Below are 21,159 nucleotides of genomic sequence, written 5' to 3'. Positions count from 1 at the left end.
ATTTGAATTGAAGATTTTATGAAGTTTTGATCTAAAGTGATGGGATGGCGGCAGCAGGAGGCTGACAGCGACGGTAAGTGGCTGACGGCGGCAGCATCTCCATTGTTGTAGGAATTAGATTGGGAGGAGAAGTGAAAATTAAGACTAAAAAGAGAAAGAAGAAAAAGGAAAAATGACGCTTTGGTTCGTGAGTAGGAGAAAGGAAAAAAAAGACAAAAGAAAAAAAAGGGAAAAGAAAAAGAGAGAAGGAAGAGAAAGAAAAGAGAAGGAAAGTAAAAAAAGGGAGGGAAAGGGTGGGGGGAGAAAATGCATGTTTCTGACTTCCTGTTTCAATTTAGGGGTGAGCAAACGGTACAAATTCAGTAATTCGGTTAGTTGAATTCGGTTATTTGACTTATAGAAATTTAAACCGCTTTCAATTTCGAATCGATTATAATTTACCAAAAAAAAAATTGGGGCTCCTAAATGATAAGTGATAACCTCATAACCCGACTTTTCCCAAATTCACCTCAACTGAAGGAAGTGATTGTGTAATTTTTAATTTACAAATTAGGGCTCCTAAATTATAATACATTCATTATGCTCCTCAATGATTTAAAAATTATTACTGATTTGATCCCTAAATTTATTCATAATTTCACACATTACTTATGTTCTAATCATTTTGTGATTTAATTGGCATTTATTTGATCACTTATACCTAGAATCCTTAGTCTATGATTTAAGGAACACATAAAAAGTGATTAATTTAAACTAGAATAAACCTTAGACTGTACAATGATTAGTGATAATTTATGAATTTATAATTTACAATGATTAATAATAAGTAATATTAGTTACAAACTTACAAATTACAATGATTAGTGATAAGTTATATTAGTTACAAACTTATAATTTATTTCAAATCAAAATAAAAATTATTTACTTACATACGTTATTGTGAAAGTCAATACACTAATACATTGATTTGCAATTCATATGCATTCACTTACACTGCTTAGTTGTCTTGTCTATACTTAAAGCCTTAAGATTAGTGAATAGAGAATATGAATTTTTATGTTAAATATATAATGTAAATTTAGAGCACACTAATACTTATAAGTTATAGGTTACGCATTCAAATATTCAATAATTCAAACATAAATGATGTATTAAATTATCAATATCTAAATTCTAATTACTAATTATGTTTATTGTTTAATATTTAGTATTATACATATATGTATTAATTATTATCTAATTCTAGTCATGTTACTCATATATAAAATAATAAGTGTTATACTTATGTTATATTGTTATGTATTACTATATATTTGCATTATTATAGTCATATAACAATTAACAAATACTAAAATAATATATTGTACATTATTATATATTATTATTATTATAAGTACATGATAATACCATATACTAACTATTATTAATAGCATTTACCTATATAAGATAATAATATATTAGTAGTATATACTAATACTAAATAGCATTTATCTATATATTATATACTTTTATAAACTAATTTGGTATTCGAATGCGGTAATGCGGTACCCTATTTCATTTTACCGAATTTGAATGCGAAATCGGTTATTATCAAATTCATAATCTCATTACCAATTTCATACCATATTAGAATTTGGTAAATTTGGTACGTATCAAATTTGTACCAAATTACCAAATGCTCGATTTCAAATTACCAAATTGAATTTGAATTCGGTTATGAATTCGGTATGTACCAAATTTGTTCACCCCGATTTCAATTCAAAGCAAGAGAGAAGGAAAGCAAAACGAATAATAAAAAAAAAAAGAAGGTATTTTGGAAGAAAAGTTCCAACTTTAGGCAAAAAATCGCCATGGACAATCATATTCAGTATTAAGCGAGTGTGGTTAATTTGAATATTTTCCGTCCAAATCCCAATTTAATCCAAAGCATAGGAAGGTTTGATGGGTGTTTTCGAATATTAAGGAGATTTCTTGACCTTTATATAAACACTAGGAGGGGATCACCGCGCAAGTGCGCGGTGGGAAAATTTGAAAATGTATATGCCCAGGTAGATTCTATTAACGGAGATAATCGAGAAAGGTAAGACAGTGGAATGAAATCAGACAATAATACATAGAGCATATAAATTGTTGTAATGTAGTTGCAATAATTCATAACAGATGCATGGGGGAATTATAAAAAAAGTTCAAAGTCTAGCAGCCATCTGGCTACAAATAGCTTAAAAACTAAAGGCAAGCGAAGAAAATCTTAGTTGTTGATGTTAAGGCCATTGAAGTTAATGTGATTGATGTTCATGGGTTCATCCATAGCGTATGAAGTAATTATTTCATAGGCTGCACATTTGATGCCGGCTAATCTGGAAGAGGAAGGTTTAATGTAGAACAGTTTTGTCCTTCCTTGCAGAGTACGCATGAGGTATGAAGCTAGATCAATTCTCTAGTTCAAGAAACGAAGGGAAGAAATCAATGTAAAGAAAACATAAAGGGAAGAAAACACTCGTGACTGGATAGGGATGAATAGGCACCTGTTCGTATAAATAATGGAGCTCAGCAGTCGAGTAGTTAATTAACTTTTCAGCTTCAGTTTCCATAGTAGTAGCAGCCAATGATCCGCTTGAATCAGCAATCAAAATGGTAATACAAGCTTTGTAAGGGAGAAGATGGTATAACAGTTATGAAAAAGTATGCATTTCATGAATTCATTGAGTAAAGTGATTGTATGCACTGAAGAGCTCTAAAAACCTTGGTAAGAGTTCAATGTTAGCCTGACAGTATTCGCATTGAACTATCGACGTGCCTGCAAAGCTGTTTGGTTGATGACATTGGGGGCATGCCATATAGAATAATTTTTGGGGCCTAAAGGAAATTTCAATGATTCCTCTAATCCATGCAGTAGTGGTTCTCTGTAAAATAATAATAATAAGGATAGAAGGGAGGTAAATATGATTTATAGAATATAAATAGCAACAAGACAGCGACCTGTTGAAGTGCAATACTAATACGAAGAATTCTATTATTGGCAACAGGAGGGAGAAGAACCCGCGGATCAGTGTAACTTCCTTTATCAATTAACTTGTCTATTGCAAGTGCATGACTATGGTACCTGATATATATAAAATGGGAGAAACGGTCTTTAAGTGGCTCAATGTAAATAGGAAAGCGGTGTATCATATATTTAATAGTTTTGACCAGAAATCAAGATGCATTGCTTGTTGTGAAAATGGAGCCACTGTAATGGCTGAACAATGAGAAGTTGAGAAGCTCAGGTCTGGTATTGAAATAAAAAAAGTGTTAAAACCAACAGCTTTCTAAGAAACAGATGCATTTAACGTTCTTGAAGAAGAAGGGAGCAGTATATAGCTACAATTGTTTGTTGTCACCCTGACTCTTGTCACAATAATGATGGGAAAATGGCGTCCAAGAGCTCTAATGATGGGACCATCCAGTTCTTCGAATTCTTTCCAAAGGGTTAAAATCATCGGTTTCGTACTGGGAAGAAAAAGAGAGCATAAAGTCTACTGATAAAGGCATTCTGATTTTATAAATGATGATAGGAAAAGAACGAGATGACTTAGCAAGGGTTTACCTCTGATCAATAATCACATAATCTCGAGAAATGGAAAGTGATCCGTGACAGGGTGTTGTTTTAGGAGGTAAAATATGGACAACAACTCCCATGACATCTGATATATATTATTTAAAAGAAAATATTAGAATACGCTTGGTAAACTTTGCTGGGGGTGGAAGAAATGGATTGTCAAAGCTACTACTTACTCAGCAAATGATGGGTATCAGCATAGATATCTAGCATAGAAAAAGGGTTTAGGTGAAAATAAAAAGGAAATGAAGGAACAGGTTCCTGTATTTCATGTATGACGGTGTTTGGAGTGACGAGCCAACAAAATGGATATTCATCAGTATTGGCACATGTTCGTGGTTGGCAAACAGCAGCTCTAGATATGTAGTATTTTTTGAAAGGGACAAGCAAGTTGGCAAGCTGTTCAAGCATATCTTCAGCAGCATAGACGGTAACTCGAAGACCCTGGAATAAGGGAAAAAGTTATGTTTCGATGAAATATACTAGGCATAATGGAAAATAAATATCTAGATCAATGTCACCTGATCATCTGCTAACACAAACGTGCGGAGTATTCGATGAGAGGAGGAATTACTTTTGGTATGAGTGACTTCAATCGCTCGGAGATAAACACTCCAATTCAGCAGAGATGGATCAATAGCAGATAAGGGAATGTCATTGGGTTCCATGGTCAGACCCTCTGTAATGAAATAGAAGGCAGTGGGGCTCAAGTTTAAAGAAAGGACTGAAGTATTAAAGGTGCAGAACTTATAGCTGTGCTTACGGAAGACACAAATAGAACTGAAATAAATTAAAAAACACGAGGCAAAGATAAAATACGTAACTATATAATGGATGGAAAAGAAATAGAACAAGAGAAAAACTAGCGTTTATCTGCAAGAGCCAGAACTAAGGGGAAAGAAAAAGCAGAGGAGAAAGTAAAAGGAACTTGGTTTTATTTGTATGGTAAAAAAGTCATGTTAAGCAGATGTCATATCCACCACTAGGGATGAAGTATGAATTGCAGAGCTTAGGATGCGCTGTCAATAAATTACAAGAGAAGTAGGACTGAATTTATAAATTAAAGCTGATACATAGTATCAGATCGAAAAGACGCTTGAAAGTAAAGAACATAGAATAGATGTCTGTGTTCATTTTTAACTTACGGTCGCTGATATTACATGATGAACATATTTGTATAGTACTTGCAAAAAAGGTGTGTCCCTCTGTCCAGAGATGCAATAGTGAAAAGCAATTTTGAATTGATGGATTCAGATTTAAAGTTTGAAAGAAAAGCACTGAGGATGACTTGTGGAGGCCTGCAAAGAGCAGGAAATACTCAGTAGCTTGGAAAATATGTCCGGAACGAGGTGCAAGTTTCAATGTAATGTCTAATTGTTTGTTTATAAACTGCTAAGTCGTTTGAAAGATGTAGAAGCTATTAAGCCTATTTTAATTATAATAGTTCATTGTTGCGAACAAGCCGAAAGAAGCTAACAAACACAGGAGGATGGAATTGGAATTGTAATAAACTTAACTTTAAAGATGATCAACAGACAGAAGAAAAATTTTATTTCTTTAAAGTCTATTACAAGGTACAAGGCTGTGATTAAATATGAAAAACTTCAGTAAATGAGCATGGCAATAGTCTAATGTCCATACAGATCAGGCCAGCTGGAAACGATATACCAGGCAGTGAAACTGCAAGTTTGATCATTTAATTATATAGCGATTGTGTGGTACCATGGAAATATTTTCTCAGTTCCATCGTAATCAAAAATCAAAACTGCAAATGTAGTCTGTGATTCTGGAACAAATACAAGAACTTCATTATGCTGCAATTGGTGTTGAAGAACGAAGGATCTCCAATTTTTTTTGAGCTTGTTGCCCTTAACTCCAATTTCTGTAATGTTATGTCCTGTCTTGATGAGAATACTGGGAGTCTTTACACCATTCAAGAAGTGATCAGTGAATTTTGGAATTTTCTGGTAATGATCGGTGAGAGTTAAGATGGAAAGCTGAGCATGTAAAAATGGGTGAAATCAAACGAAAGAAAACGAACATAAAAATAGCTCACCAGTGTGTTTGGAGTTGATGCGCTAAAAATCTGGTAAAAACAATGCGAAGCAGCCATGCATTGACAGAAATCTAGTTTCAATGATGAAGTCACTCTATGCTGGCTAATCAGTGAGGATGTATCATCTAAGGACATTAAGTATATAATGAGTAAGAAGTAAAACAGTGCAAAGTACAATATAAATTAAACTGAGATATGTACTGGCCTTGTTGATGATAAGCAGCATTTTGCAAAAGACTTGGTAATGGAACTGTCCAAGGCAGGTAAACCTGTTGCTGGAGTTCACAGAAATGAAGAACATCGAAAATAAGGCCACCTGTATGTCGAAGCATCAGTATATCATGGGTTTTAACGATATTGTCACGACAATATTCATCCCATCCATCCTGAAATGAACTGTTATTAACTGTGACAGGCCAACTTCGTATTCCATATCTGAGAATGATGACATTTTTCTGGTGATGATTAAGTAGAGATGTGAACCTGGAAGGTAAAACCTGAAGTTTGCATATTCAGAACATAAAGTCAGGCATGCCGATATAAGCAATCTACATACAGAGAGACTGAGAGGCACTCTTGCAAAGGGAAAAAAGGTGTACATGTCCTCTATGGCTACATCTAAATAAAAAACAGTAGGGCCTGGAATAATCGTTAGGTAGTTCAGAATCTGCCGGAGAAGCGGGAAGGCCTTCTGCCATTAAACTGACAGAAGAACGTTAGACAAGAGAAATACCAGCAAGAAGGAATAGATACAAAATGAGCAAGTGAATGAATGAGCTGAAAATATAAATAGCGAAGAGTACTTGTTTGTATAGAGTTGCAGTTTTTTGTTTCAGTTGTATGTTACATAACTGTTGTACATGACACAGTTAATAAAGTAGGCATGATATGTGAAGAGTCGATGTGTTGTTAGGTCAAGTATTTTATTGATATCAGTTTTAGGCTGTCATGCTTGTGATAATTTATAAGGCGCAGAATTGAGCAATTTTGAAAGAGGGAAAAAGCTGAACAAGAAGAATTGAATAAGATTTGTATATAAACCAGCATGTATTTGTTAAACACAACGAATCATGAACAAAACAAACAAGTACAATGTTCAGAGGCGCACCAGTAAGGAGAATAATAAAAAGTAGATGAGGTACTTTTGCCTGAAGTGACATGAGACCACAAAAAATGCAGACAATGTAAATATTTATAGGTTTCGATGGCACATGAAGTAATTGTAGTTAGCATCAGTAGCATTAAAACAATAATATATTTGCTATGCAAAAGTGAAGGTTGCATTAAATTATGTTATAATTAGGAACGAAAAAAAGTAAATTGATTGAGGAAGAATAAGAACAGAGAATACGACAATTCATAGGTAGTGAAGAGGATCATCTGACATAGAAGATGGAAATGGTTCAAAGGGCTGTTTCATTTACATGTGCAAACAAAAGAAGAAAGTGCAAGGAGACAGTTGTAATTTCTGCAATGAAGTGAGCAAAAGATAACAGCTTGGCTCATTCAGAAATAGCATCTATCCCAGTAGAATAAAAAATGAGCAGCCATGATTGACAAAAAACAAAAAAGCTAGGCTATCTGTTGAACATTGGAACGCTTATTCCAATCTTGCTTTCTTTGCCGGGTCGTTATCAGTACATTCTGGCTGAATCAATTGCGAGGCTGCCGAATCATCTGTCCCAGTATCATTAAATCTGTCAAGGAGGCAAAGCTTTCTTTTTGATGAAGAAGTTCCTGCATCTTGAAAGGAATCTTAAAATTTAAATCTGGGAGAATGTAAGAATTTTGGGGAAAAAAGTATAATGATAAAGAATCAAAGCATACCTTCAACAATAGTTTCAGCAGATTCAATGTTCGTGCAAGTCAGTGGAACCATACTACTTTCCTGAGTAATAAGATGCTGTTCGGTTTGGTATTGAGACTCTTCACAACAATATATAATAGTATATCGTTGCTTTGCATCTGCAATTTGACTCTGAACAGGTTTTATATGCGCAACAAACCATTTTGTTTTTAGAGATTCATGGACATGATCAAGCTGCAGCTCTATGTTCTGAAAAATTGCATAATTAGAATAGGGAACAAGGTGACGCGGAGAAATTTTAAAAAATTGCATTGATTCATCACTAATGTAACGTAGAGGTAATAGAGGTACCTGGCTAAAATGATCCATTGCTTCAGCCGCGGTGAAGGTAAGCAGCTTTTCAGCCAGATCTCCAAATATGGAAGCTGTCACTATGCCAGTTTCATCTGTTAAATTAACGTTCAAAGCGGCATCTACATAGAAACATGAGTCATATAGCAGCGTTGCAACTCAAGCAGAAAAAAAACAGATGCTATTGACAAAACAGATTCAAATATATAAAAGGCTGCAGGTAAATCGAGGTAAAGGCTTGTTATTGTGTAATAAGTTACCTTGGTTGAGCTGAGTGTTTTTCTTTACATGAATTACAGAGGAAAGTAACTCCATGCATTGTTGATGTAGATCGAAAGCACTCACTACAAGCCATGTACCAGTATTGTTGAAAAATATTTTCAAAAGAGAATCGAACTTTGACCCATGCTGCCTGAAAGAGTCAGGTGAGCTATTATTACATCGAGAACTATACGGATAAATAATCATACAAGGAAAATACATGTATTATACCTTTTGCATTCCTGTCAGATTGCAAACCTGAGTAAATTTCTGGTTTGGCTGAAACGAGAGCTCTGGATTATAGTTCTCGTATACTTTGTGGTTAACTATATCCAAAAGAAGTTTTTCATTTCTCATTGCCCTGTTGGAAAAAATGACAGGTTACTTTCAAACAGGGAACTAAAAATGAAGCCTGAACACCGAAACTAAGAAGCATATGTTCGCGAGATTACCAATTTTTCAGTTCTCTAGCTTCTTGGACAGGTGGATCAACAAGAATGACAGAGTCAAACCATTTAGATAAAGCTACACCTAAAAGAAAATAGCATGTATGACTCAGGGAAAAAGCACCAGGAGAAAAAAAATGTAACAGTTAACTGTTGACAAAGTGTTTGCAGGTAACCATTATAACAGCCAACTTTGACTCTGCTGCATACAACGACCGGAAATTTGTGCATGTTCTGTAAAATTTTCTGGCCTTCATCATCGACAAAAGCATCCCACATGGATAGTTTGACAGTTTGAAAGCTATTTTTTAGAGAAACGAATGAATATCATAGTTGAAACTGTGAAAAGTGAATATAAGAAATGATTATAAGCGAGAGAAACTCATACTCTTCATTAACAAGGACAAACTTCTGCACGCTGGATTCTTTACCATCTTTGGTAATTTGTTTCCGGTCCAGCGCAGATATAACAACAGCTAAGATGTCTATACAAAAAATAAATAAATTGTGAACAAAGTCCCTGTAAGAAAAGAAAAAACGTATATGTATATATTTTTAATCAAACAAGCTTACCCACAGATTGATCTTTAATATCCATGTATTTGATTAGGTCGGTAAACTTGGTATAGGTGAGCTTCACAGGTACAACATCTTCATCATCATTGACCTCTTCAACAAGTGTCCTGGTGGATATAACCCACTGTGTTTGCAGACCGTTAGACTAAAATTTTGGAGGAATTGGTCTCACAACTGCATTCGAGATAAGATATTTCTTATATACTTGCAGAAGAGGACTCATTTTAGGGATGTCATTATTGAAAATGATCCCTTCAACCAAAGATCCCTATAAAAAAACAGAATGAGGTCACAATGCAGTTCGAAGCAATAAATTTTTTAAGGCAGTACAAAATGGAACGGGAAAGCCTGTGAAAGTCGCAGTCGATAAATTCAAACATAAGCATTAAAGGCTTTTAAAGCTCTAGTTATTTAGTTTTGAGCATAGAATTGAGATAGTGAAATGGCTAGCTATGTACCTCTGAGTCCAAGAAAATGAATTTCTATTTTTTTGTTGGAGTAGCAAGTGACGATGTAACATGTTGTTTTTCCTGAACTGTGACCTTACATGTCCAATTTTTTGTGCCAGGAAGAATCTCTTTCATTGGAAGAATCTGTGACATCCTGAAATAAAAAAACAAGAATGAAGCTGAAGGAACGAAGATGAAACTGAGGGGAATAACAATTATAAATGGCAAGCATTTTATATAAACTGACCTTGACAAATCATTGTTACATTGTAGCTAAATGAAACACTTCACTAAAAACAACATTTCTTGTTTTGTTATCAATTTTGATATCGTCAAAAGTTCCAGGAACAATCAAGATTTTAACTGTATCAGGAGTCCTGGCTCTAGACAGCGCAACGTAAAGTTGGCCATGAGAAAACACAGGTTCGCGCAGATAAACTCCAACATAATCCAAAGTCTGTCCCTGAGACTTGTTAATCGTCATAGCGAAACATAGACGGATGGGGAACTGCGTTCTTATGAAAGGAATACCATTTTTTTCATTTTCAGGGGTTTGCAGAGGAATTCTGGGAATGAAAACTCGCTTGCCTCTGTGCTGACCAAATACAATTTCAGCACAGATGGTATGTTGTCGTAACTCTCTACATATGAGCCTTGTGTCGTTGCATAGGCCTTCAGCCGAGTTCAAATTCCTGAGAAGCATGATAGGACAGTTTACTTTGAGGAGCAGCTTATGTGGAGGGAGTCCTTTTAGATTCTGACTATTTAGAAAGTCTTGATAATCTCCCTGAAACCTCTGGTTAACAGTTTTATCTGAACTTATATAGGTATAAAGCTTCCCTGAAAATTTCTCAATCATCATGTCGTTAAGCTCATCAACAGAGCTATTTCTAGGAGAAAGGATGCATCTATTGATCATTTGATAAGGATCGGCTGAATAGAGATTCAGATCAGGGAAAACACAATGTATTAATCTGCATTTAATTTTCAGAAATCTGGAGTCAAAAAAAGTATAACATAGGAGTTAAACAGGCATTCAAAGGATAACATGAATGATAGACACTAAAATCACCTGTCCAAGGACTCGTGTTTGTCATGATAGGGAATTACCAAGTCAGAAGGGAGCGTTACATCACCATTTTCATCAACAGGCTCTCGTCCTTCACCAATTCGTAACAAACAGTCAGAAAAGCCTGGGTTTAAAAGAGCTCGCATATTTGCCTTCAATGTCAACTTATGCATACACAACCACAACGGGGAACTAAGAAGGCTTGATTCAATTAAATCCTGTTCAGAAGCATGTTCAATAACTGGTAGGGTCTGTCGAAAATCTCCACCATAAACAACAACATGTCCACCAAAAGGGAGATCAGAATCTTTCAAGTCTTGTAGTAAACTGTTAAAAGCCTCAATTGCTTGCCTCTTAGCCATAGACGCTTCATCCCAAAGAATCAATTTAGACTCACAAATTAACTTAGCTATGCTGCTCTGTTTGCTAAGCTGACAAGTTTTATTGTTCGAGAAATCTAAAGGAATTTTAAACCGAGAGTGTGCAGTTCTTCCTCCAGGAAGAATGGATGCTGCAACACCAGAAGTAGCAACAGCGATAGCAATGTAACCTTGAGACCTCAAAGCAGACAGAAGCGACCTATATAGGAAAGTCTTTCCAGTTCCGCCAGGACCATCAATAAAAAAGGCTTTACCTTCTGAAGAGAAGACTGATTGTAAAATTAAATCAAAAGCGTATCGCTGTTCGGGATTCAACTTCGAAGGCAACAACTCATCCTCAGGATCAACTACAATGCTTCTCTCACTCTCCATTTCTCTGGTACTCCGTTCAGGCATAGCAAAGGAATTAGCAACTAAGTGAAACTCACATATACTCTTTCCCATTTGTACTAATGACCTATTAATATCCTCCAAAACTCATTTTTTAATCTCACAATCAGAATAATGAGTAAACTTCTGAGCATGTACATAATCTGATGAGAGATCCTTTTCAAATCTAGTCCACAAGAGTTTAGGATCAGAAGGAGAACAGTACAATAGAAGAGTAGCGAATAATAACCGCAGAGATAATGGCATTTGAAAAGCTACAGCTTCTTCTAGAGTTTCTTCTATATAGTTATCAGATTCCAACAAACCTATCTTAAGAGCAGCTTTAACAGTCAAAAGATCATCAAATGACGTGGGACCACGAACATGGCATAACAAGAGCCTCAAAAAATATCGTTCACCCTCCTTTGGATTTGCTGTAACTAATCTCCCTATTACTCGTCGGCGCTCCCTTTCAGACCAAGTTTTTGTTTTAGGAGTCCATACAAAATGTTCAGGGAACTCCCTATATAAACACCTTAAGTTCTGCGCTTTTGCATTTGACTTGTTTGTCTTAAAAAATTCAGTCAGCATGGTCCTAGAGAAATCAATTTTTTTCAGCAAGTAATTCAAATCTGAATTCCTGTCAAAAGAAATGGATTGCTGATCAAGAAGATGGACTTGAAGAGTATAAACGGACGGAGTCATTTCACTTAGCCGGAACTCATAGATTCGCCATAATGCTTCAGGTGGAGATATCCACCTGCCTTTCTGAAAGTTACTGATCTCGTCGACGTCACTACAAGAAGCCTGATCAATGACCTGAAAGCTGATAAGATCAGGTCCTTTAAAAACATATTTGTAAAGGTATTTGACAAGCTTCACTGTGGAACAGATTTCCACATTTATATGGCAATCGATCAAAGCAAGCAGGTATCGGTTATGAGGTATAACCCATCTATTATCCAACTCATGGCGCCGAACTTTTACCTTTCTACAATCATTCCTCCTTCTATAACATGGATATGAATCTTCAGCATGAATGGTATGATCTGAAAAGTTTTTTGGATAATGACTTTTACAAGAACCATTTTTCATGCAAGGACAACTTTTATCCATATCTCCACAGGGACCGTGAATCATATGCTTAACTACAAGAGAGTATAAGTGCTGGTGTTCTTTTAGGTCAGGAAGTTCAGCGCAAACAATTTTATCATATGATTCAGCATTTAACAATTTGAACTCTAGCTTAAGAATTAATAAGACATGAGCATGAGGAAAGCCGCGTTTCTGGAATTCGATAGCATAGACACACGCTGCAACCTCTCCAAAAATGTGTTTATGCAGAAGTTCAGACTTAAGGACTTCAAATTTAGCTCTAAAAACTCTAGACAATAAATCTGGCCTATCTTGTGGCTTCTCTGTATATCTCAGACCTTCTTGAATCTCCTTCCACATAGGATTGCATGTCATGGTCAAAAAAATGTCAGATTTTCCATATTTTTGAACCAAAGACATGGCATCCAAATATCTGCGTTTCATATCCCTTGGACCCCCAATAAAAGATGCTGGTAAAATGGTCCTTCGACCAACTCCAGAACCCTATGTCTGACCAATAGCAATGCTATCTAGAACTCCTTGGAGCACCTCTGTGTGTATTTCATTCTGTTTTCTTCTGTGGAAGTCAAGCCTGGACGTCTCAATCTTAATGTAGGAACCCACGACAAACTGCTGAAACAATCCAAGACTGTGCAGCAACATAGACGCATCATCATCTCTGACTTGGAACTTGTAGCAATAATATTCTCTAGCAGACACAAAATAGTCTTCAGTCGAAGCCTTGTCAACAACTAAAAAGATAGACATATAGACATAATAAGGAAAAAATGTACACCTGATGACTAAACGAAGTCAGAAAAAAGCAAGGGGGAAAAAACCTGTTGATCCTGGTCCCTAACTTTTGATATTTACAAAACAATGGATAATACTAATATCTTTTTAATAAATACTATCAGTTATGAATCAAATCAGATTCAAAGATTAAGCATATCTGAAAGGGACAAAGTATGCTAAAGCTGTCGGACGCTCAAGAAGACAAGATCGGACGTCCGATACTCATTGCGCAACTTCGGACGCATGAAGAACTCTACCACCGGACGTCCGAAGGAAATAAGACTTTTTTCCTGAATCACTGACCTCGATCGGACGCTAGCATCGGACGTCCGATAGGATCCTTCAAAGTCGACGAAACCATCGGACGCTGAATATGTCTCTACCGGACGTTCGATAGAAACAAGATAATTTCTCAAATCTCTTTGTTTGCTGTCGGACGTACAAAGAGCTTGCACCGGACGTCCGAAAGACTCGAAGAAAATCTCTGAAACTCACTGTCTGCTGTCGGAAGCATAAAACAGGGCTATCGGACGTCCGACACTCCAACGGCTAGTTGACTCTTTAGCTACTTTCTATCCGTTGGAAGCATTAATGAGGCACTTTTTTTATCCTATATAAATTGTGGTTGGTCAGATATTTCAAACAACTTTTGCACACTGAAAATACAAAAGATCTAGAGAGATTTTAGTGAGAAAATACTCTTCAAGGAAGATTTGTAGTCTTAGTGGTGTGAGGTTCTTTGTAAGATTTTCATTTGTGAGTGAATATTTCATAAGTGTAGCTCTGCGAGGGTTGTCCTGAAAGATAGTAAAACGTCCTAACTTGACCGAGTGGAGTTCGGGGCAAGGAGGAGGTGAACCTTCCTTTGTACACAAGAGTGATTGTAATTCATCAACTTGAAATAGCTTGTCTGATTTAATCTACAAGCTCAAGAGGAGGTGTGTAGTTAATTGGTTTGCAATTCTTTCCTTTTTATTTACTTATTGTTACGTTTGTGATCTTTAAATTGTTTATCTCTTCTACTCACAAGCACTTGTGCTTTCTTATCAACTGCTCCATTGTGTGGTCGCCTAAAAAAGAGGTTGTTTTCGCGCCTAACAATTGGTATCAGAGCTTGGTCTCCTAGAGATTAAGCTCAATCGGCTTTGGAGTAAAGATGACAACCAACAATGCTATATTTTTTGAAGGACATTCTGTCATTAGACCACCTATGTTTAATGGGTCAAATTATGTGAGTTGGAAAGAAAGAATGATTATTTTTTTGCAATCTATTGATATTGAATTGTGGTTTATTATTAGTGAAGGTCCATATGATGCCTCTCTTATAGATGAAAATACTCAGAGATCTAGACCAAAAATAAGAAGTGAACTGATTGCTGCAGATAAAGCTCATCTCACATTAAATGCAAAAGCCATGAATGTGTTATATTGTACTTTAGACTCAAATGAATCTATTAGAGTCAAAGGCTGCAAGTCAGCCAAGAAAATTTGGGATAAACTGAGAGAAATTCATGAAGGTAGTGAGAATGTTAGAGAACAAAAGAAGTCCATTCTAGTTACAAAGTATGAATCCTTCAAGATGCAGCCTCATGAAAATATTGATGAGATGTATTGTAAATTCAATGACCTCATTAAGGATTTGGAGGTGCTGGAAAAAGAATACTCTCTAGGTGAGAAAAACAGAAAAATTCTGAATGCTTTATCGAAGGATTGGGAGAGTAAAGTGACTGCCATTGAGGAAGTCAAAGATCTAAATACCTTGCCTATTGAATCTCTCATTAATTCACTGACTTCTTATGAGCTAAAACTCAAGTCCAAGGTGCAGGAGGAAGAAGACACAAAAGTGAGAAAGAATATTGCTCTGAAAGCTTCACAAGATGGAGATGATACAGCCTCCGTGAGTTAAGATGACATGGAAGGTGATGATAGTGATATTGCACTCATCACACGAGGCTTCAAAAGAATACTCAACAAGAGGAGATTCAGAAAATATGGGCCTAACAACTCCTTCCCGAATCAGTCCAACAACTTGAGAAACAAAGAGAAGTTAGAGTTTAACAAAAAATAAACTGATAAGTGTTTTGAATGCGACCAACCTGGACACTATGCAAGTGAATGTCCAATGAAGAAGAGGAAAAGTGAAAGAAAATCAAGATTCAACAATTTTCAGTTCACATGGAATGAATGCAACTCCGATGGTGAAATTGAAGAGGATGAAGAATCTGCTCAATTGGCTTTTATGGCCATTGGAGATGATGAGGTAACATTTTGTAACTCTCAATTTGAAAGTGATGATGAAACTGATGATTATCTTGAATCTTTCATTATAAAATTGCATGATAGTTTGAAAGAATCCTATGCTAAAAACAAGGAGTTAAAACAGAAAATTAGTTATTTGTTTCGAGATAATGCAAATCTTTTTCAACAAAATAAAAAGTTGAAAGTTGAAAATGATTACTTCAAAATGAGTGAGACTGCTTTACACTTTGAGCTTGATAGAAAAACAAAACTTTGTGAATTGTTTAAAAAGGAACAAGGTGATTTGAAAAGAAGAATGAATAGTCTAAATGATTTGCTTAAACACAAGAAACAAGTTTGTTTTCAAAAGAATAGGTTGAATTCTAATTCTAATGAATTTGCTATTTATAAGAGAAAATAAGTAAGATTTATTAAACCTGTTCATATAAATAACTCTTTGGTTATGTGTAATTTCTGTTGTCAAAAAGGACACATGAAAAATGATTGCTATGTGAGAAAGAATATGAAAAAAGGCATGAAATGCATGCGGATAGTTAGACATGATACTAACTCTAACAAGTAGGAGATATTGGTAAGATTGATGAGATTCTTGATGTTTTTTTTTTTATGTTTCTGATATTTTGAACTGAATTTTTCTTGATGTTTTTGAATATTACTGAATCTGTATGATATCAAAAAAAAAAGGGGAGAAAAAAGAATTACGCTGATCTAATGATGATTTGGTTTGATAATTTTTTTATGTTATTTCTTTGTTTGATACTTCTTTTGATATCAATTCTCTGTGACATATTGATTATTGCTGTCATTTCTCTGTTTTTACTTGGAATAGTGGATTCTCTGTTATTGTTGTTGGATTATGGTTGCTGGTTTTTACTCTCATCTTATGATGACAAAAAGGGGGAGAAATGGATGCTATGTGTAAGGGGGAGTTATTCTGAAATTATTAGTTTGGATGCAATGAGTGAGGGGGAGCTTATGCTCATATGCTCAATTTTTTTCCTTCCTTCCATCCATTGTTTTGTCATCATCAAAAAGGGGGAGAATGTTGATCCTGGTCCCTAGCTTTTGATGTTTACAAAATAATGGATAATACTAATATCTTTTCAAGAAATACTTTCAGTTATGAATCAAATCAGATTCAAAGATATAGCATATCTGAAAGGGACAAAGTATGCTGAAGCTGTCGGACGCTCAAGAGGACAGGATCAGACGTCCGATACTCATTGCGCAACTTCGGACGCATGAAGAACTATACCACCGGACGTCCGAAGGAAATAAGACTTTTCCCCTGAATCACTGATCTCGATCGGACGCTAGCATCGGACGTCCGATAGGATCCTTCAAAGTCGACGAAACCATCGGACGCTGAATATGTCTCTGCCGGACGTCCGATAGAAACAAGATAATTTCTCAAATCTCTTTGTTTGCTGTCGGACGCACAAAGAGCTTGCACCAGACGTCCAAAAGAAAAAACTCACTGTCTGCTGTCGGACGCATAAAACAGGGCTATCGGACGTCCGACACTCCAACGGCTAGTTGACTCTTTAGCTACTTTCTATCCGTTGGAAGCATTAATGAGGCACTTTTTTGATCCTATATAAATTGTGATTGGTCAGATACTTCAAACAACTTTTGCACACTGAAAATACAAAAGATCTAGAGAGATTTTAGTGAGAAAATACTCTTCAAGGAAGATTTGTAGTCTTAGTGGTGTGAGATTCTTTGTAAGTTTTTCATTTGTGAGTGAATATTTCATGAGTGTAGCTCTGCGAGGGTTGTCCTGAGGGATAGTAAAACGTCCTAGTTTGACCGAGTGGAGTTCGGGGCAAGGAGGAGATGAACCTTCCTTTGTACACAAGAGTGATTGTAATTCATCAACTTGAAGTAGCTTGTCTGATTTAATCTACAAGCTCAAGAGGAGCTGTGTAATTAATTGGTTTGCAATTCTTTCCTTTTTATTTACTTATTGTTACGTTTGTGATTTTTAAATTGTTTATCTCTTCTACTCACAAGCACTTGTGCTTTTTTATCAACTGCTCCATTGTGTGGTCGTCTAGAAAAGAGGTTGTTTTCGGGTCTAACAAAACCTGCCTCTTTGTTCTAACTCCAACAATTGCGATGGAGTATGTGTGGAAGAAAGATCAACAGATGGGTCCACCTCAGAGAAAGTTTCCTTTTTTTCCTTTTTATGAAATCGTTTAATTCCATAATGCCACCCAGATTCACCTCTAGGAAAGAGAAGAGGATACTGTAAAGAATCACAGCATCCATAATAAGGCTGGACTCTATAACTCGTGCTAGAGTGACTATAAACTTGAATGTGAGGACGCATATCAACTGAATGATCATCAGTTTCAGTCCAAATAGCAGCAACCTGGGACGTAGTAGGAAGGTTATATACTCGCTGGTTGAGTCCAGGATTACAATTGAGAATAATTCTATGATCCTCAAGGTTTGGAACATCCCTTAAGCTTTTAAAAAATTCTGCATAAGGATTATCTTGGAGCACATTCATAAGCAGCTTCAAAGTATCCTCACGAAGCTTATCAGAGTTCTGAGATGCCTTTTTTAATACTTCATCAGTATCATAAAAATATAATTGAATTCCACTAGCCTGATCACCGTTTGCCAGCAAAGAGTTCAAAAAGTGATAAACCTGACCCTGAACTCGAAAGGTATAAACTCCATGTTTATTCTTTGTTAATTCCCTGTCATATTTTGCAGCATATGATGTAAAATCTACATTGTTATTATAAGTGCGAGCCTTTCTTCGAAAATCCTCACACTCCTCATCAGAACCAGTAAATAGACGCTTCAAACTGTAAGGCATGGGAGGATAGACAATTTTAACCTCGCCTCCACGGCAGCAGAAAGAAGGAGGTTCCATGTGAAACCTCTTGGCACCACAATGTTCACAATCCGGAACACTGGGAAGGATAAGAGATTCCTCAGGGATTCTTTCAAGTTTAGAAAGTTTTGAACGGCCACGCCGGCAAGAGACAGCTGTAAGTCCGCAGCGAAAAGGCATCATGCTAGAGAAACGAGACTAATTCTAATAGTTTTGAAAAAGAAAGGAGTTTGTGACCATATAAATGGATGCATAAGCTGGTATGAAGCAGTAGCATCAAAAGCTGAATAACAGGTTTGATTTTGTAAACAGCTACACTGGATAGATAAGAAGAAACTATGATCAGAAAAAGTGGCCAAATAACAGTATCACCCCCGAACAAAGAAGGCGTAGGCAGAGCTTTCAGCCGTATAGAAGGAGACAGTTGGCTGTCAGAACGCAGCTGAACATTATTTGTATGCTGCACAGTACTATAAAGCTCATTCTGGCAACCAGTTTGCAGATAAGGATGAAGCATTTCAGTAAATGCATGCGTATTTTCCCCCCTACAAATAGACGGCAAAACTATTTCATTGGTGCCAGACGCTGATTCCATGCGGTGCTCTGCAGCAGGAATCACCAACCGACACAGGAGGGTAGACAATAAACAAATGTGAAGCGGAAAGAATACAAAACAGAGGTTTCAAAGAAGCAGAAACAATTGAACTTGTACCGCTAGAAGAAGAAAACAGAGGCAGACGGTAAAGACCAGTAGAGAAAGACGTTTGATTGTGAGGATCTAATGGAGTAAATCCAGAATTAAGATGGCAATCTGATTGTTGAATACCCCTAGAGTCGGGCCCATTAACCGCAGTAACACTTAGATCACTAAGAGAGGCAGGCAAATGGGGAACCGACTCGTCATAACATCTACTATCGGCTCGCTGAGGAGCACTATGAAAGGCGCAAGCAAGAGAGGTTTGACAATTATGCTGGCTACCCTCGCCCTGACCAAGGGGCGACCCATTTGCGTGACTATTGCCAGGAACAGTAAGCCTTCTTTTCTTTGCAGCATTAGCATCACGGCGACGGCGCAAAAGCTCGGCCTTTTCTTGCTCTGGCATTTCGGCATAGCGTTTACGACGCCTTGAATTCCTATCCATGTTCTTAGACTGGAAGGCTGAAGAACATAAACTAAGCCCAACAACCAAAGGAAAAATGACACAGCAACACCCAGAGTGCAGAACAGAAAATAGAAGAAATGGAATAGATACAATCACACAGCAACAAACACAGGGGCATGCAACAGAGGCATAGAATAGAGGACAAAACACTTTTTTTGTAACAAGAAATTCGAGCACAGGAGGACAATAATAAAAATATGTAGAGCAGAATGAAAGAGCACAAGGAAGAACGAATATGCTTAAAGGAAGGAACGGGAGGTTAGAATAGCTTAAAAACCTGAACTGGATCAAACAAGCACTGACTGGAAGCACACGTCTCCAAAGCCAAAGGGACACCAGGTGAAACAGAACTGGCGCAACACACTGCTACAGCTTCCAGAAAAACAACGAAAGGTTTAGCACGTACACAATAGCAGAAGCAACAATGAATAACATGGAAAAAGAAGATAAAAGCAAAGAAAATAGACAACAAAAAGCACAAACAAGCATTACAGCGAACAAACAGAGTGCAAAAAGGAAAAGGATGAAAGAAAACTGAGCAGCGAACAAGGCAAGGTTCAGAGGATGAAAGCAACCAACAAACAAACGAAGAGAGCTAAAAGCCGAGAAAAAATGATAAAAAAAATGGTTGCAACGAAAACAAACGCGAACATACACAGCATCAACGAAGGCAACAGCACAAACCTGCATCACAAAAAAGCAGAGGAAGGAAAAGTAAGGAGCTAGAGCTGTGGTTGTGGAAGACGACAATGCAACAGTAACCAGCTACAAGCAAAGGAAAAAGACCGGGAACATGCAGAAGAAATTTAAAACACAGAGAAAAGGCAGAAAATCTCTGGAAACAAAAGGAACATCAACATACACAGCATCAGTGCATCATAAAAAAGCAAAAGGAAAAAGACTAAGAACCTGCAGCTGCGTTTATGGAAGACGGCAATGCAACAGTAGCCAACTCCAGAGCTAACAACCAGGAAACAAAAAAGAATGTTAGACAAACAGAGCTAAAAGAGTACAACACAAAATTTTAAAAAACAAAAGCAACGGTGAAGACAGAATACACTCACCATAAGCACATCAAACAAGCGATAGCAAAAAGCAGCAAACAGAAGACAGAGCAATCAAAAGCAAGCTAAACGGAACCCAAAAAGAAAGATATCCAGCAGAAACCGACTGAATTACCCAACGATTACGAGGTTTCCTAGCATGGCCGTACAGGGATTAGATGGCTCGTTGTTAAAAGCGGAAGCAAGTTGAAGATTGGAAATTTGGCGGTAGAGGCCATTTGACACAAATGGGCACACCCCCAGAGATTATTACCAACAAATACAGAAGTAAAAAAACAGGTAAAAAAAACAAACTCTGAAGGAGCAAAACGTAATTTCACCTCTGACCAAGAGGCTATTCTGCCGCTAATGACTAATGATGACTATGACTAATGACTAATGACATCAGTTCATTTGTTTTGGGAATATATATATATATATATATATATATATATATAAACCATGCAAAAACTACCTGCCTTAAAGAAGAAGAAGACTACCTGGTACGGGAAGCTGACATCATAACCAGCGGCCAATCCCTACAAGGCACATGGGCGGACGACCATCCAACGTGGCAGGGGCGGTTGCCTCTTT

General features: G+C 36.7%; 2 protein-coding genes across 2 annotated transcripts; both read right to left on the bottom strand.

Moving 5' to 3' along the window:
* Positions 1–11,470: 11,470 nt before the first annotated feature.
* Positions 11,471–12,832, bottom strand: LOC113696839 (uncharacterized). Its single transcript, XM_027216222.1, has one exon. The coding sequence runs from the start codon at positions 12,830–12,832 to the stop codon at positions 11,471–11,473; it is 1,362 nt and encodes a 453-aa protein (XP_027072023.1).
* Positions 12,833–12,961: 129 nt separating this feature from the next.
* On the bottom strand, positions 12,962–18,539 carry LOC113696837 (uncharacterized). The gene is made up of 2 exons (XM_027216221.1): positions 17,603–18,539; positions 12,962–13,209 (listed from the first exon to the last, which is right to left on the bottom strand). The coding sequence occupies exons 1-2, from the start codon at positions 18,537–18,539 to the stop codon at positions 12,962–12,964; spliced, it is 1,185 nt and encodes a 394-aa protein (XP_027072022.1).
* Positions 18,540–21,159: the final 2,620 nt, after the last annotated feature.

Source organism: Coffea arabica, chromosome 6e (assembly GCF_036785885.1).
Source record: "Coffea arabica cultivar ET-39 chromosome 6e, Coffea Arabica ET-39 HiFi, whole genome shotgun sequence".
NCBI lineage: Eukaryota > Viridiplantae > Streptophyta > Magnoliopsida > Gentianales > Rubiaceae > Coffea > Coffea arabica.
This window is presented reverse-complemented; position numbering and strand designations above follow the sequence as displayed.

Coding starts and splice junctions, on each gene's coding strand:
- LOC113696839 (XM_027216222.1), bottom strand. CDS start 12,832: ATGACATGCAATCCTATGTGGAAGGAGATTCAAGAAGGTCTGAGATAT.
- LOC113696837 (XM_027216221.1), bottom strand. CDS start 18,539: ATGCCTTTTCGCTGCGGACTTACAGCTGTCTCTTGCCGGCGTGGCCGT. Junction 13,210..17,602: donor GTTGGAGTTAGAACAAAGAG/GCAGGTTTTGTT, acceptor CTATCTTTTTAG/TTGTTGACAAGGCTTCGACT.